This window comes from Malurus melanocephalus, unplaced genomic scaffold, assembly GCF_030028575.1.
Source record: "Malurus melanocephalus ecotype Western Australia unplaced genomic scaffold, MMel_1.1 scaffold_299, whole genome shotgun sequence".
Taxonomy (NCBI): Eukaryota; Metazoa; Chordata; class Aves; order Passeriformes; family Maluridae; genus Malurus; species Malurus melanocephalus.
Window position 1 is genome coordinate 89,051 of NW_026623531.1, and position 13,551 is coordinate 102,601.

The 13,551-nt window shown below is 44.5% G+C and overlaps 1 protein-coding gene across 1 annotated transcript in view; it reads left to right on the top strand.

Moving 5' to 3' along the window:
* CAMK2G (calcium/calmodulin dependent protein kinase II gamma) overlaps positions 1-13,551 on the top strand; it is a gene marked incomplete at its 5' end in the record, with an annotated part of 61,005 nt that overhangs the window by 39,878 nt on the left and 7,576 nt on the right. The window contains 5 exons of the mRNA XM_057377034.1: positions 7,071-7,139; positions 8,736-8,780; positions 9,433-9,481; positions 11,517-11,630; positions 13,268-13,393. Of these exons, the coding sequence (XP_057233017.1) occupies positions 7,071-7,139; positions 8,736-8,780; positions 9,433-9,481; positions 11,517-11,630; positions 13,268-13,393 (403 nt within the window). The remainder of the gene's footprint in view (positions 1-7,070; positions 7,140-8,735; positions 8,781-9,432; positions 9,482-11,516; positions 11,631-13,267; positions 13,394-13,551) is intronic.

Here is a 13,551-nt window from a genome sequence, read left to right on the forward strand (position 1 = left end):
GTGCTTAGCTAGTGATGGCGAAGCAGAAAATCCCTGCTCTTAGCTTACAATTTAAATAGCCAAGCTGACCAAAGGGCAAAGAGAAGACAGATTGACAAAGATTAAATTATTTGCTCAGCATCACACGAAAGGGCTAAAGCAGAAGTATAAATAGGAGCTCAAATTTGCCAGTTCAAGATGACTCTTAATGATCTGTTTTTAGTTCAACATTTTTATCCTACCTTAAGTTCTGAAACGACTATACTCTCCATAGCAATGTGAGTTGCTGCAAGAGTGATAYTTTAACATAAATACTGTCAGAATCCAGCTGGGGGAGAACTGCATGTAGATGATAGAAACACAAAAAAACTATCCAAAAAATAGCCATGTTAAGTTCCCAGGACTGTGAATGGGACCTTGCTTGGAATCAGTCTACTTCTAATAGTATGTTTTGGTATGTCTTGTGGAATGATTTACACTCACCATTTCTAGTATTGCTGCTATGCTGAAGAGACAGTGATTCTTCAGGTTGTCTTCTGTCACCTGCTGACTTCTGTTTGTTGTTACCTAAAGGAAGACTCTTCCTTGAGTTTCACTGTAGAGAATCTGCTCCTCTTTCAAGATGAACACCTAAATTTCACACATATAATGAAAACAGAACTGTAACAAACACTCCTCCCTAGGTTTGTTGTCTATACTGCTTTGGRAGAATGTTTTGTCACATTGTAGGGAAACCTTAAAGTGATCAGTGAGTACTTTACCATAAGCTGTGTCTGCCTTTAACRATTTTTTTCATTCCCTGGGACGTCTCTGCACTGCCTAGTAGTTCTTAGAGATGTGTCTGTGTTATGGAAGGGAAAGAGAACTGTRTAACTAAACTTCTGTTCTCTTATTTACTTTGCTAAGTTGCAGTCACATTACAAGAAGAACAAAAAGTTATGCTCACTCAGCTAGTCACCTTGGGAAGGTAACATAGATGGTTCTGATGCAGCTCTTAAGATGTATTGGGAGATTGGTCTGGTTTTAGTAATTTCCTTGTATATGATTTGACTTAATAAGTTTTGATGCTTTAGCACTTACTGCCAGTGCCTCATGTTGGCATTATCTAACCTGYCTTGTGTTTTAGTAGTACCTTCATGCTCCTGTCATAACACAGACTTCACTCCCAACCTTTTTCATACTGTCAAACTAGTTTGCCTTTCCCCTGTTATTGTAGCCAGTAATAATGTGCTTTCTGGGATTTCTACACTGCATCATGCTCTGTTAATAGACTAATGCTGTTTTAAATTTAGCTCATACTCTAATTAAATTCTGATCTGCAGAGGGTTCTGTTTCCTCCTGTGTCAGTGTTACTTGTGCCTCTGTATAGGAGGGTGTTTGTTTTCTGCATGGCTTGGTTGATTCTTTTCATGTTGAACCTTTTGCTTGTATCGTACCATTTTCTGTCCCTTTTTCTTTTGTAATTTATGGGAAATCTGTATGAATTTCAAACTAGACTGTCTTTTTTTTAAGACAGGTTTACCTCAGTATCCATATGGYCTTTTTTGTCTGTTGCAACTTACAACTTAAAGAAAACTTTACTTTTACTAAAAGTAAAAACTGAAGTTTTTCTCTGTTGTGAATGTCTACTTTTCCCAGTTAAAAAAATTCCCTTTTGTGATGGAGTACAAGCCTTCCTCTGGGTTGCTGGCAGTCTAAGCATTGTACCCATACACCGACAGTAAATCCTATTTTAGCTYTTGCTTGAGGAAAAGCTAAATTGTCCTGAAAGGACATGATAGGAATGACAAATTTGTAAACCATGTAATGTAAACCCTACATTGTACCTCCATGAAGTGGAAGCCACATGCTGAACCGATCAGGGTCCGTCTGTACTGGAATTATAGATCAGATGAGGCAGAAGCCTTGCTAGTTCGTTCTGTTCATGCATGGCCATGTGGTTATGCACCTTATGGATTAGGAATGTGGTTCTGGGCATGAGGTGAACATGGGCACTTGTGCTTTCAAAGACATCCCAGTCTGTGTGTGTGCTTGAAYTCTGATGCGAGGAGAGCAGGAATGAAGGCAGTATTCAAGGGKAGAGCTGTGAAGGCTCAGTAAGCATATGAAATAGGGAAGTACAACTCCATGGCCTGTACTGTGTTCACAGACTGCTCCAGCGGGTGACCTGTGGTAGTGTGCAGGAGTCCAGAGCTACAGAACTGAGCCCATGCCATCATGTGTTTTGATTGGGGCGTGCTGTCCTACACTACTCTGTGGGCTAGACTATGGAAGGAGCAGAGAAATAGCCTAGATAGTGTCGAAGAGGAAGGGCAGATTGAAAATGTACATGGGGACAGCAGGGGAAAGGGATAGCATTGTAATACTGAAAGATCTCCCGGGCTCAGCTTGGACTTGGAGAGTGTCGTGATAGAAGAGGGAAGTGTATGCTGAGCCTCATTACTGGATAGTGCAGTTTGGTGTGGAGGTGTCTTTGAAGATGACTGAAGATGCTGTTGAACAAGAGTAGAGTCCAAGAATGTTGAGTAGTGTTTGTTCTCTTCCCATATCTGAGAGTGCAGAGTGTTCTGGCTGTTGAGTGTTTCTGTCTTTCTTGTTTGAGCATTAGTGCACCTTACCTCTCCAATCAGCCCCAAATTCTGTATGAGGAAGCCTTTCTCCTTCCCATGCCATGCACGGAAGATTCCTCTTCTTTCTTTAGCCCCTAGTGGTGCCTTTCTATTGTGCCCTTTTCCCTACACTTTAATTTGGGTTACAAACAAACCCACAGGGGATTGCTGCCTACCACTTCAGTGAGGCTGGAGAAGGTGTCCCATTTTCTGAGGTGGGAGAACACAGAGAGACACCCCCTCGCATCCCTCATCTTGTGCATATGTATTGCTCTCTCTCCGTCTCTCCTTACATCACTGTGTAGGATATCTATGTTCTGACCTCAGTGTTGGAGGGGATGGGRGTCTCCAGCCCTGCCCTTTCCCCTGGTTGTAGTCATGTGCTTTAATTGGTGACTTCTCTCTGCTCCTTTTTGCGTGWCTGTGCACTTGTGCTGCTGCTTATACCTGCCTCAGGGGAGCGTTATTGGCAGGGGGGCCCTTGCTGGCACACTAATGTGTGAATAGTTTCTGTGCTTTTCTTCTCATCTCCTCTCTTCCCTTCTCTTTCCCTCTCTCAATGATGTGTCCAGAAAAGGAAGTCGAGCTCCAGTGTGCATTTGATGGTGAGCACCTCCCGTAAGCTGCCTGCGATTCGTGCCTCCGCCATTTCCATGCCATGCACGCTCGGCTTGTGCTCATCACCCTACATAGCATGTCCGTGCAGGGGGGTGGCAGGGGGGATTGGTGTGCACTCAAGGGTCCATGTCCTCACCAAAAKGGCTCTGGGATCCTCTGGGCCACATACAGCTCCCATTTTATGCAGAAAATCCAACTGTTGGCAACTCAGTTTGACTTTGCCTGCTCTGAGTGTGAAACAAAAAAAGGCAGTGGTTCTCCGGGCTCAGCAGAGCAGGTGTGTGCCTTGCCTGGACATGAAGCTTTGTCATTCTGTTGCAGAGGTGCCAAAAAGAGGAACAGGTGCCTTGCCTGGTGTTGGTGCTGTCATCCTTGATAGGAGCCTTGCAGTGTAGAACAAATTGGGAGTCACTCCAAATGTGGCAGAGACTGATGGRGCTCCACTGTTCAGATGAAATGTGTGGGCACAGCACCACTGGGCAGCTCAGAGCTGCCGGTCACTTCTTTTTTTTAGCATATTTACTGAAAAGGTTTGTCAGAGCCTTTATAATCCAAAACTTCCTTTTGTCCTGATCTTGTTTATGTATCCCAGCATGACCAAATACCCAGTAACTGCCTCCCCTGTCCAGTTCATTTCCTTTTTCATCCATCRAAGTGTTTGACATCTATAGAATTTGTCAAAAAAAGTAGTCAAATCCACTCTCAAGGGAGCAAAGAGGAAATTGGCCAGTGTCATATTGTCAGGAGTCATACACAGCCCAATGACACGCTTTAACACCAAGATATGAATGGTARCTATAGTACAAAAATCAGTTATTGTATCCTCTCCTTTGCACAGAAAAATAACAGAATTTTTTTCTCCTGTTTCAGATAGAAATAGGAATGTTACAGTACCCAGAAAGCAGAATAATTGTTTTTGCACTATTACATGGAAGATACTTCTGTTCCTCCTTCAATGACATCTTAAAACTATGTAAAAAACCACCCAAAAAAAGTAATCCCAAAGTACTGCTTTGAAAATCTGATTGAGTGACTAACTTTTCACCAGCCTGCCTTTATGCGAGGCAGAAGTTCACTGTGCCTTTCTTGTCCTTCTTTTTCTCCTACTGCCAACAATACTTAAATTCCCTTTGCATTTTTAAATGTGTTTTTAAAGCAGCTGGGATATGTAAACCATGTAAGCATCAGCCTCTGAAAACATGGAAGCAGTGAAAGTGGTTAAATAACCAGACAGCCCATGTGTTTGGTACTTTGTTGAGTTGCCTTACATGCGTGTCCCTAAGATATGAGCACTGGTCTGTTTTCTTTCTCTTGCACCCTCTGTGTTGTTGTGCCTGTCTGTCTGTCTCTGTTGAGCTCAGGAAATGTTGCCAATTGCTGTGCCAAAACTGATCGTGTTACAGATCTTAAGAAGGGCCTGGCACCTTTTTAGGTGAACTGGCCTCTTTTGAGTTGTACAGAATTGCCAAGGGTGGTACCCTGGCCAGGGACTGATGTTGGCTGGCAGCAGTGGGGAAGGAGGGGTAAAAGCTGGCTGTGCTGCCTGCGCCTCTGAGAAGGGAAGGCCAGTTATTCCCAGGGAAGGGCAATTGGTTAGATGGCCACAGACATGAGGGTTTGCAGGAAGCTCGATATGTCAGATACCTCCTTTCACCTGAGAAAGCGCTGTGAAAAAATGCATAGACTAAGCTGCCTCTAATCTCATTGGGACTCTATGCTGTAGTRAAATGCTATACAATTCTGGACTAGCAAATATGGTACTTGGTCTTCTTCAGCCCACTGCTGGGGAAGAATATGATGAATGAACTGGGTGTTCAGTGCAGCTTGGASGGTAGGCTGTGTGCTTTGGGTATTGTGGTTGTGCACTTTATAAGGCAACATAACACACCTAACAAGCTGTGGTCAATGTCTTTTTCAGAATGGTGGTTTTCTGGATTTTTGTTTAGGTTTTGTTTAGGTTTCCTTTTTTTTTTTCCTCCTTATTTGGCCTTAGTTATAAAGCCTTCCAAAACATTGTAATTATTTTTGTACAGCTTCTTTCATGCTAATTTTATCTTCTTATCCCAACAGACTAAGAAAAATGTGTTGCTTTCCTCTCACTRGAAGAGGTTTAGAAGATAGATTTTTGTGTTAGGATCACTGTTACTGAAAAAGTACAGGAACCTCAGTGCTGTGGAGAAATGGACCAAGGCATGGTCAGAAGTTTGATTGTGTTTATAACACAAAATAGCATGGGATTGATTTTTTTCAGGTTGATATATTCCTCTTTGACATCCACAGTGACCTATCATCTCTTTGGCCATCAGGCTGGAAATATATACATAAAACAAAACTCTTGGAAGGCCAGAGCCTTAGGACAATGCAGGGATGTATAGGAAGAGGCAGCAAATAGTAATTTCTGTAGTATTTCTCCTTTCTTAGCTTGGAGTTTGAGTGTGTTATACGCTCTTTTTTTCCCCATGGACTTCTAAAGAATTCATTCCAGCCCCTCTCTCTTCTTGCTCTCTTCTTCCTCCCCTCTCCACCTGCCCCACCTTCCTCTTTTGTTTCTCCTCTCTCCCTCTCCAAAAGGGATAGTTAAGCCAAGACATGTTGCTTGCGAAGAAAAACTGAATTATTAGTAGGTGTGTGTTAAGTGYAGGTCTTACAAGATCTGTCACTGGTTGACATAATTATACCTTTGGCAGATGTTTTCCAGCTCAGCATTTGACTTCTGCATTCTTTGTGGTGTTTGTGGTGTGGTGATGAGGGCCTGATGTTTTGCAGTCTAAGTTTGCACTCCCTGAACACAGTGGGACAGAGAGCCACTGCAATGAGGGAACAMTACTGTGAGCTCCCATCTGGTGCCCTGATCTGTAAAATAAGGAGCTTGAGTGAGGCTCCTGCAGTGCCAATTTTGACCTTGTTGCTGGTGTCTGGCAGGAAGAGAGACATAGCCTGGTGTGGGTGTCACATGTGGGCTGGATTTCATGGGCTAGGAGCTATATACTAATGGCCACAGGTTKGGCTTCCTACAAACATAGACTTGGCTCATTCCTGTTGTACATGACTCAGTGGGATGGTTCTTTTCAGCAAGCTGGTGATGGCCTCACTGTTGTGCTGTGTAAATGCAGGAAATGGAGATTTTATTCTTCTACCACAGCTACAAGAGAGAACTGAAGAGGGGAAAGATGAAAAGCTGCTGGGCACCATCCAGAGAACTTCCTACTTGTGGAACTACATGGCCTTTTCCTTATGTCCCAATCCCTTTCCTTTCCATATTTTGGTCCTGAAGTCTCTTTGTTCAGGTCACAGCAGGGAAACAACTCATGACACATCACCTTTTCTCTACGTTTTCTAGGACTGACCAYACTTTTACTTGGATCAGTAGATTCCCTGGAGCCCTCAGCATTATCACATACCTAGAACTGTTTCTGTACACTTTGGGACTCCTCAGCCTTGACTTCCATTTGTGCCCTGTTTGAGACCGTGGCTATTGTGTGTCTCTCACTTCTATAGTCTCTTTCTCTTGGGACAGCTGCCATCTCTCATTTTCCTTCACCAGATATTTTCGTTAGTGCTCATTGCAGGATTCTCCCCAGTCCTTTGGGCTGCTGCCTTCTTCCCTTCTGTTTTCCTTCCTTATAGCTCTAGCAGTCCATTGACATTTGGATTTTGGTACATCCCTTACAACTTCTATTGCCTCTGGGGGAAGGATAATGTCCAGCAACCTGGGCAGCACTCCTCCTTCCTCTTTCTTCTTGGTGATTGAGCCTGTGGGGAGGGTTGGGTCTGAGGAGATGGTTGGGGTTGAAGCAATACTGTCATTTTCTTGCTGCCTCTGCTGCCCAGCAGGGGAACTAAAACCATGTTTTTCTGTCTCAGCCACAGAGCAACAACAAAACCAGTGTAGTAAGCACTGCAAAAGAAACATCCCCAGTGCAGACGTCCATGGTATCTTCCCCAACCACTATTTTTTTTCCTGTTTGGTTTAATTTTGATTCTGTCCTCTCCCCTTCTCCCCCCAGCCCCCTTCCCGAGTGCTGCTTGTGCCGCTCTGTTTCAGCTTATGTTTTGGCTTCATTCTGTCTGTGTCCCTGTGCTGCTGTGGGGCCTGATCACAGCCTCACAGGCTTTGGGATGGGGTTGCTGAGCAGAGCTGTGGTTGGATGTGGGGATCGCAGCTTGCCTGGACTTCCCCGTGTGCCACCCCTGTATAGTTGTGTGTGTCCCATTCAACTGTTCCTGCTGGCTTTGGGGGGGATGGTTTGGAAGAAGAGTGTCAAGCTCCATCCGCTGTCTGACATTCAGGAAATGGAGGATGGACTTCAGGCCACCACAGAAGAAAGAGGCAGACTAAGGGTTTTTAGAGGGATCCTTTGATGGCCTATTTGGCCTACTCAGTTGAGTGGCTGATCTTCTGCCGCTCACTGACTTGCTGGGCTGGCATTTTCTGTTTGGGCTGAGTGCAGGCTCTGCAGTGCCCAGTGCCAAGGACACTGATGGGCACAGCTCGGGTGTGTGGCCTGCCTCAGTACCCACGGAAGATCAGGCAGCAATGCAGCGGGTGGCAGAGTCAGATGGATGAGTGTACAGCACTGCCCAGCACTGTCTCTGATGCCTTTGCTGAGCCACCCAGCAAGAATGACAGCAGTGGGGGGAGATGGTGCAGGATCCTCAAGTCTTGTCCTGGTAATGAAGGGATGAGTGCAGGAGCTAGATAGCACCCATAGGCCTGGTAGCTGCTCTTCGTTGTCTGTCTCTGGAGAGTTGGATTTGGCATTTTTAGGGAGTGGGAAGGCGGCATTTGGTTTGGGGTTTTTTTGTTGTAGGATGAAGGATTCTTGGGACACTTCATAATTTCCCACTTTTCTTTCACTGGCTTTGTTCATGATGTTTTTGGTATTGAGAGAGCCTTTCTAAATTATTAAATATGGTTATTATTGAAATTGGAGCTCATTCAGAGATTTTAAGAAAAATGTACCTTTTTTCACAGTTCCTTAGCAACTSCTCTCTGAGAGACATTGGGGTGATCTGGCTCATCCTTTTTCTATTATGGAAATTATGAATGTCCCTTTTTAGGGTAAAATACCCAGCAACCTTTCCACAAAACTGGGAGACAAAGGCCCCAGCCCAGTATTATCCTTTCTTCTCCCTCTCCCTCATCTGAAGTATCTTCCAGTGAAGACACTGCTGAGGGGTCATTACTTCATGTAAGGCTACAAAGGGTGCAGACTGGCTGCTTGGTTGCCCTCTGGTGTGTGTGCCACCAGAAGTCCACTGGAAGCGAATTGCGAAGTAGGGGCAATTACAGGGAAGCTGGGGGCTTTGTCTCCTTGTGGCTGTAGCTTTTAGTGCAGCCTCTCTCTCAATGAAACCTGTGCAGGAAGTGTGTGCGCACGCACGCAGGCACACATGTGCTGTTTGGAGTTTGTGGTTTGATTTTTATTTTTTTTTAACGTCAGTCACCTTTTCTCCACTTGCTGGGGAGTGAAAATAAGAGAGAATGCTTTGGAACTGGAGTTTAATGATTCTTCCATCCTTTCCTAGGAGCCTCAAACAACTGTTGTCCATAATGCTACAGATGGCATAAAGGTAAGGGATGGGAGTGTTGCTACAGAAACCTCTGCTTCTCTCTTGTTCTTGTCTTCGTGTGTCTGAATTCAGTTTCTACTTCTCCAATGTCTAGTTTGTAGCATGCTCCTGAATACTGTTGACAGTAGACTAGGAGGGTTGTGTTCTATGGCTGTGGATCTCTGGAAGAGTCTGAGTAAAGACAACTGTTCAGCTGCTAGCATTTCTTTCCTATTGTGGTGTATGACCACCACTCTCTAATGTGTGTGGGATGGACAAGAAGAGATAGGCGCTTATGCCCTTTTTTTTTTTTTTCCTGCAAATGGATTTATATTCCCTCTGAGAAAGCCTAGGAGTCTTTCTTTAGCTTCTTGTGACTATTCTTCCAAACAGAAGCAACTCTTACTGGATTTCATTTGACAGAGTTTGGTAATTTCCATCCTTGTAAAAGTTCTGGGTTAACGGCTTGAACATGCAAAAGCTGAGCAGAGATGCTGTTACCTTTTGCTTTGTATTTGGCGTGCTTTCATCCAAGTCTTCCTTGTATCATCCTCTCCCTGCCATCCCTGCCAACATTTTTGTGCTTTTCCCCATCTTTCTTCACAAACAAATCAAACTATTTGCTCATGCTCCCAACTGCTGATGCCTGGTAATGCTCTGTTCTGCTGTGCAGGGTTCTACAGAGAGCTGTAATACCACGACTGAAGATGAGGATCTGAAAGGTAGGTGTTTTGCCTGTAATGTCTAATACAATTAAGTAGGCAAGGGATTTGAGAGATTCGATCATTGCCTTGAACTAGCTTCCCAGATTTCTGTGTCTGAYTCAGCTCATAAATTCGCCATGACGTTGTCATTCCTGTCGCAGTGGGACTGAGTGTTGGGAAACCGGCTGACTTGGACTTTGTGGTATATAAACACTGTTTGCCCTGAGCTAATTTGTTTTTGCCTCAGAGTTGGAATTCTTATCTTGCATGTATCATAATCTGTTCATCTCCAGTCCATTTCTAGGTGTGGAAAATGCCTACCAGTCCCTTGAGGTTTGGACTCTGGTTGTGTTTTTGTGCTTCCCTGTAGATTACAGGGAGTTGAAACCTCTCTGTTACTGCTCAGTCTCCCTTTTCACCCCTTTCTGGGAATTTCTTTTGTGACATGTAGAGACTTCCCTTGTTACTTTTTCTCTTTGGTTCTATTTTTGTTTCTAAAATGAAGATTATTCTCAGCCTGTTGTCCTTGACTGAGATGTCAGTAGAGGGAGAGGCTGAGAAGAGATTTCATGCTTTTCAGTGACCATATCACAAATATTCTGTGCTTGTAAAACTCTTTAAATGAAGGAGCTCCAAGTTCCATATCTGCTCATGTTGTTTGAGCAGCTGTCTTTTGCCTGACCTCCCTAACGAAGGATGAGCAGACATTTTCCTGAATGAGCAAGTTTGGGATGGGTGAATGTAGTTTGCATTGAGATAAATGTGTTAATAACATTTTGAGGCAGAGATATTCTCATTCTCCCTGTGGTTCTTCTGAGTTAAATATCCAAGGAAAAATCAGTGCTGACCCTGTGATGTAGCAGCAATGTCACCTCAGTCAGCTGKGTTAGTTCCTGATGCTTTTCCTGTGGTTTGTCACAAGCTGCTGGCTCCTCTTCACAGGAGTCACAGGGAGCAGAAACGCATGCCAGTGAGTGAATGAGCTCTGCAATAGAGATTGTTTCAGATAAGGCCTGGCCTCATTACAGGACAGTATTCTAGCTCCTATCTTTTTGCCAAAGTGTAATCTGTGGTTTAAGAACCTAGCTTTGAGGGATGGGCACTGGATGGATTTTGTAGTGCAGTAATGAATTYGATTTACCTAATCTCTGCTGGATAGCCATCCAAAACAGGTATTTGTCCAGAGACTTGTCTCCTATGGCAGTTTTTATTCTGGARAGGTCCTGTGCTTGAGCCAGCTGATCCAATGGGTGTTGTAAATCAGGAATACAAATGCTGCAAGGAAAAGAAGGCTAGGATTGGAACAGAAAGTGGGGAGGAAGGAAGGCATCTGGTCAGTATACAGAGCTGTATAGAGCTACATTGCTACAGATCAAATCTGTGTTTTGTGTTTTTTGGCAGAGTTTAGAAAATTGTGTTATTTTAATAGAAGGGAGCTTTTGAATGGTGATTGGAAGGGTAAGAGTTTGCACAGTAGTGGTTTGTGCTCTGGCCAGCTCTGATAAAATTAGTGCTTCAGTTTTAAGTGTAGCAGTGTTCACCAGTGTTCCTTTTCCATTTCTGCCCTTTCACATTTTAAGATAAGCAAGCATTGAGCAAAACTAAGTAGACCAAAAGGTTTGGGAGTGTTGGAGTTCTCAGTGTTCTGCATAGCCATGACTCTGGGAAAAGGTGGTACTTGTTCAGTTCTCTGCCGACTTCTTATGTTAAATAGACACCAGGTTACACAGATCAGTCCTGCTGTGCTGTAGGAGACATTTTCTATCCATTAGTGACAGGTGCCTCAGGGATATGTTGTTTCTACTGTGGTGGGGCTAAAGGCAGTGTGTGTGTGTTGTTCTTCCCCCTCCCCTCTGCCCTCGTGTCATTCTAAATCGCACAGCAGGTTCATGTTGTAGAGCTGTCTACTTGGCTTTGCCCTGGAGGATACTCCTGCATGTTTTGTGCCCAGCATTGTGGTTTCTTTAATGTTCTCCTATTTCCTTTCTCTTTTTTTATTTACTGAACTTGCGTGTTTTGTTTGTGTTTGTGTTTTAATTCCCTGCCATGCTAGCTCCCCCTCTCTCCACCGGGGACGGCAGCTCAGTGCTTGAAGGACGGAGGCACAGTGAGAGCAAAACACAGACTGAGTCCATGCAGTCCCAGCTTTCTCTCTGTTTCTCAGCCAGTAAGTCCAGGGGTGCAGTGCTTCACAGCATCTTTTTCCCACCCCTTCCTCCACCCTTCCCATTTCTCCTTACCTAAGATTTTTCCTTTCCTCAACTTCCTTCCAAAGTGTTGGTTTCTCATTTCCAGTACTCCAGAATAAAAAGAAATCATCTTCCTTCCTGCAAAATACCCTCCTTTGCACACTGGAATTTTCCAAACATATCCTTCCCTTTCTGGAACAAAAACCCCACAACCTCATCCTAGCTAATTTCATTCCCTTGCTTCCATCTGGGTGAGATGTAGAGTTCTCTGCAGAGACACTGCCTTTCGGGGTTTCCTCAGGCAAGTCACTGCACCTTAGTTTTCCTTGTGGTAAATGAGTCAGTGATGCAGGTCTGCTTATGGAGGGGATGCACGAGGCTGAATTCAGTCTCACTTGTCAGAACATCTGAGGAACTCAGACATGGATGATGCTCAGAAGTACCAAAGAACAAAAACTAGTTTTTTCAGACTACTCTAAGGTGCTTTGAAAGGAGGGTATGGTTGCTGAAAGACCCCATAGCATTTTTGAATCCATTGTCAGGTACTCTGAGTGAAACCTTTGGATAATGTTGGTTCTGTAGAGCATTTGTCTGTCGTGAGCTTTACCTTGTGTGTCTGTCTTRCTAGCTCAGCTGGTACTGTGGTTAGTCTATGAGTTGTGCTAAGTTCTGCTTGATATCTCCTGAATTGGCTACCTCTGAAGAGGAGTCTGTGGCTGAAAACCTCTGAAAATGCATATGAAAAAACATAGTAGGCTRGAGAAAACCTAGGTGGAATTCACAGCCTTTCCCCTACACAGACATACTGTACTAGCTGCTTGACTGTTTAGAGCAATAGTAGAAGGATCCTTGTTGTCAGCTGGGAACAGCTGAAGTGTTTGATTCCGTTCAGGTCAATCTAGGAAGGAAGGAACAGGCATGCCCTCTTCTGTCTCTTCCTGTCATGTTTCTCTGGTTTCCTACACACAGCACCACAATCTCACACAATACAGCAGTTGAAGCATCTGTCTTACTTATTTTAGAAGTAGCTCTAAGGATGTCAGACTGCTGGTTTGTAAYGTGCAATTGAAAAGGTATTTTGCCTAGCCAGAATGGAAGGGAAATGATCTCTTCTGAAGTCCTTTTTGCTGTGAGCTGTCTATCACTCCTCTCTTAATAATTCCTTCCTCTTGCTYATAGCAAGGCCCTGCTTGGTACACTGAGGAGTGCCGCATCACTTCTCTGCCAAGTGGGTCAGTGTTCTCCCACCTCATTTCCCTCCAAGTTGAGATTTGCAGTGATTTGGATGTCCCTACATTCTTTAATCCCATCTTGTACTTGCCCTTGTGCTGCTCTGTCACTACTCCGACCACTGTTTTAGGTCGCCCTCAAACTTCCTCCAGCATTAGTGTAATTCCTGCTGTGCTTTTTGCACCAGTGCCCGAGTGGCCCCTGCCAAGCAATGTCTGGCCAAAGTGATGTGACAGAGGCAGGAGAGCAGGTAGAAGTTRTTGAGATGTGGATGTATCTGTGTGCCGTCCGGGGCTGGGGCTGTGTGTGTCTGTACTTCTTTGTTGATTTTTATTTTGCTTTCTAATTTTTGTTTATCATTTTAACGCTTACATTTGTTTTGCAGCTACACAGTCTTGTGAAGAGAAGCTCCATGCCTGGGACAGCCCAGGGCAGACATTGGAGTTAGAGCGTGCTCGGTCGGAGCCTTTGCTAACTCCAGTAGTTCCCTTTGTACTTAACCGAGCACCGTGTAAGTTAGCAGCTGGGTAGCTGTAGTGGAGTAGTGCAACTCCTGCTAGTTACCTTAGATCTGGAGCTCCCTCCTTTCTCCTCCCCTGCCCCTCACCACGTCCGTGCGAGCAGGGCCGGGGCTGAGCGCTCCGAGCGGGTGCCATCGCTCCCGGCGGA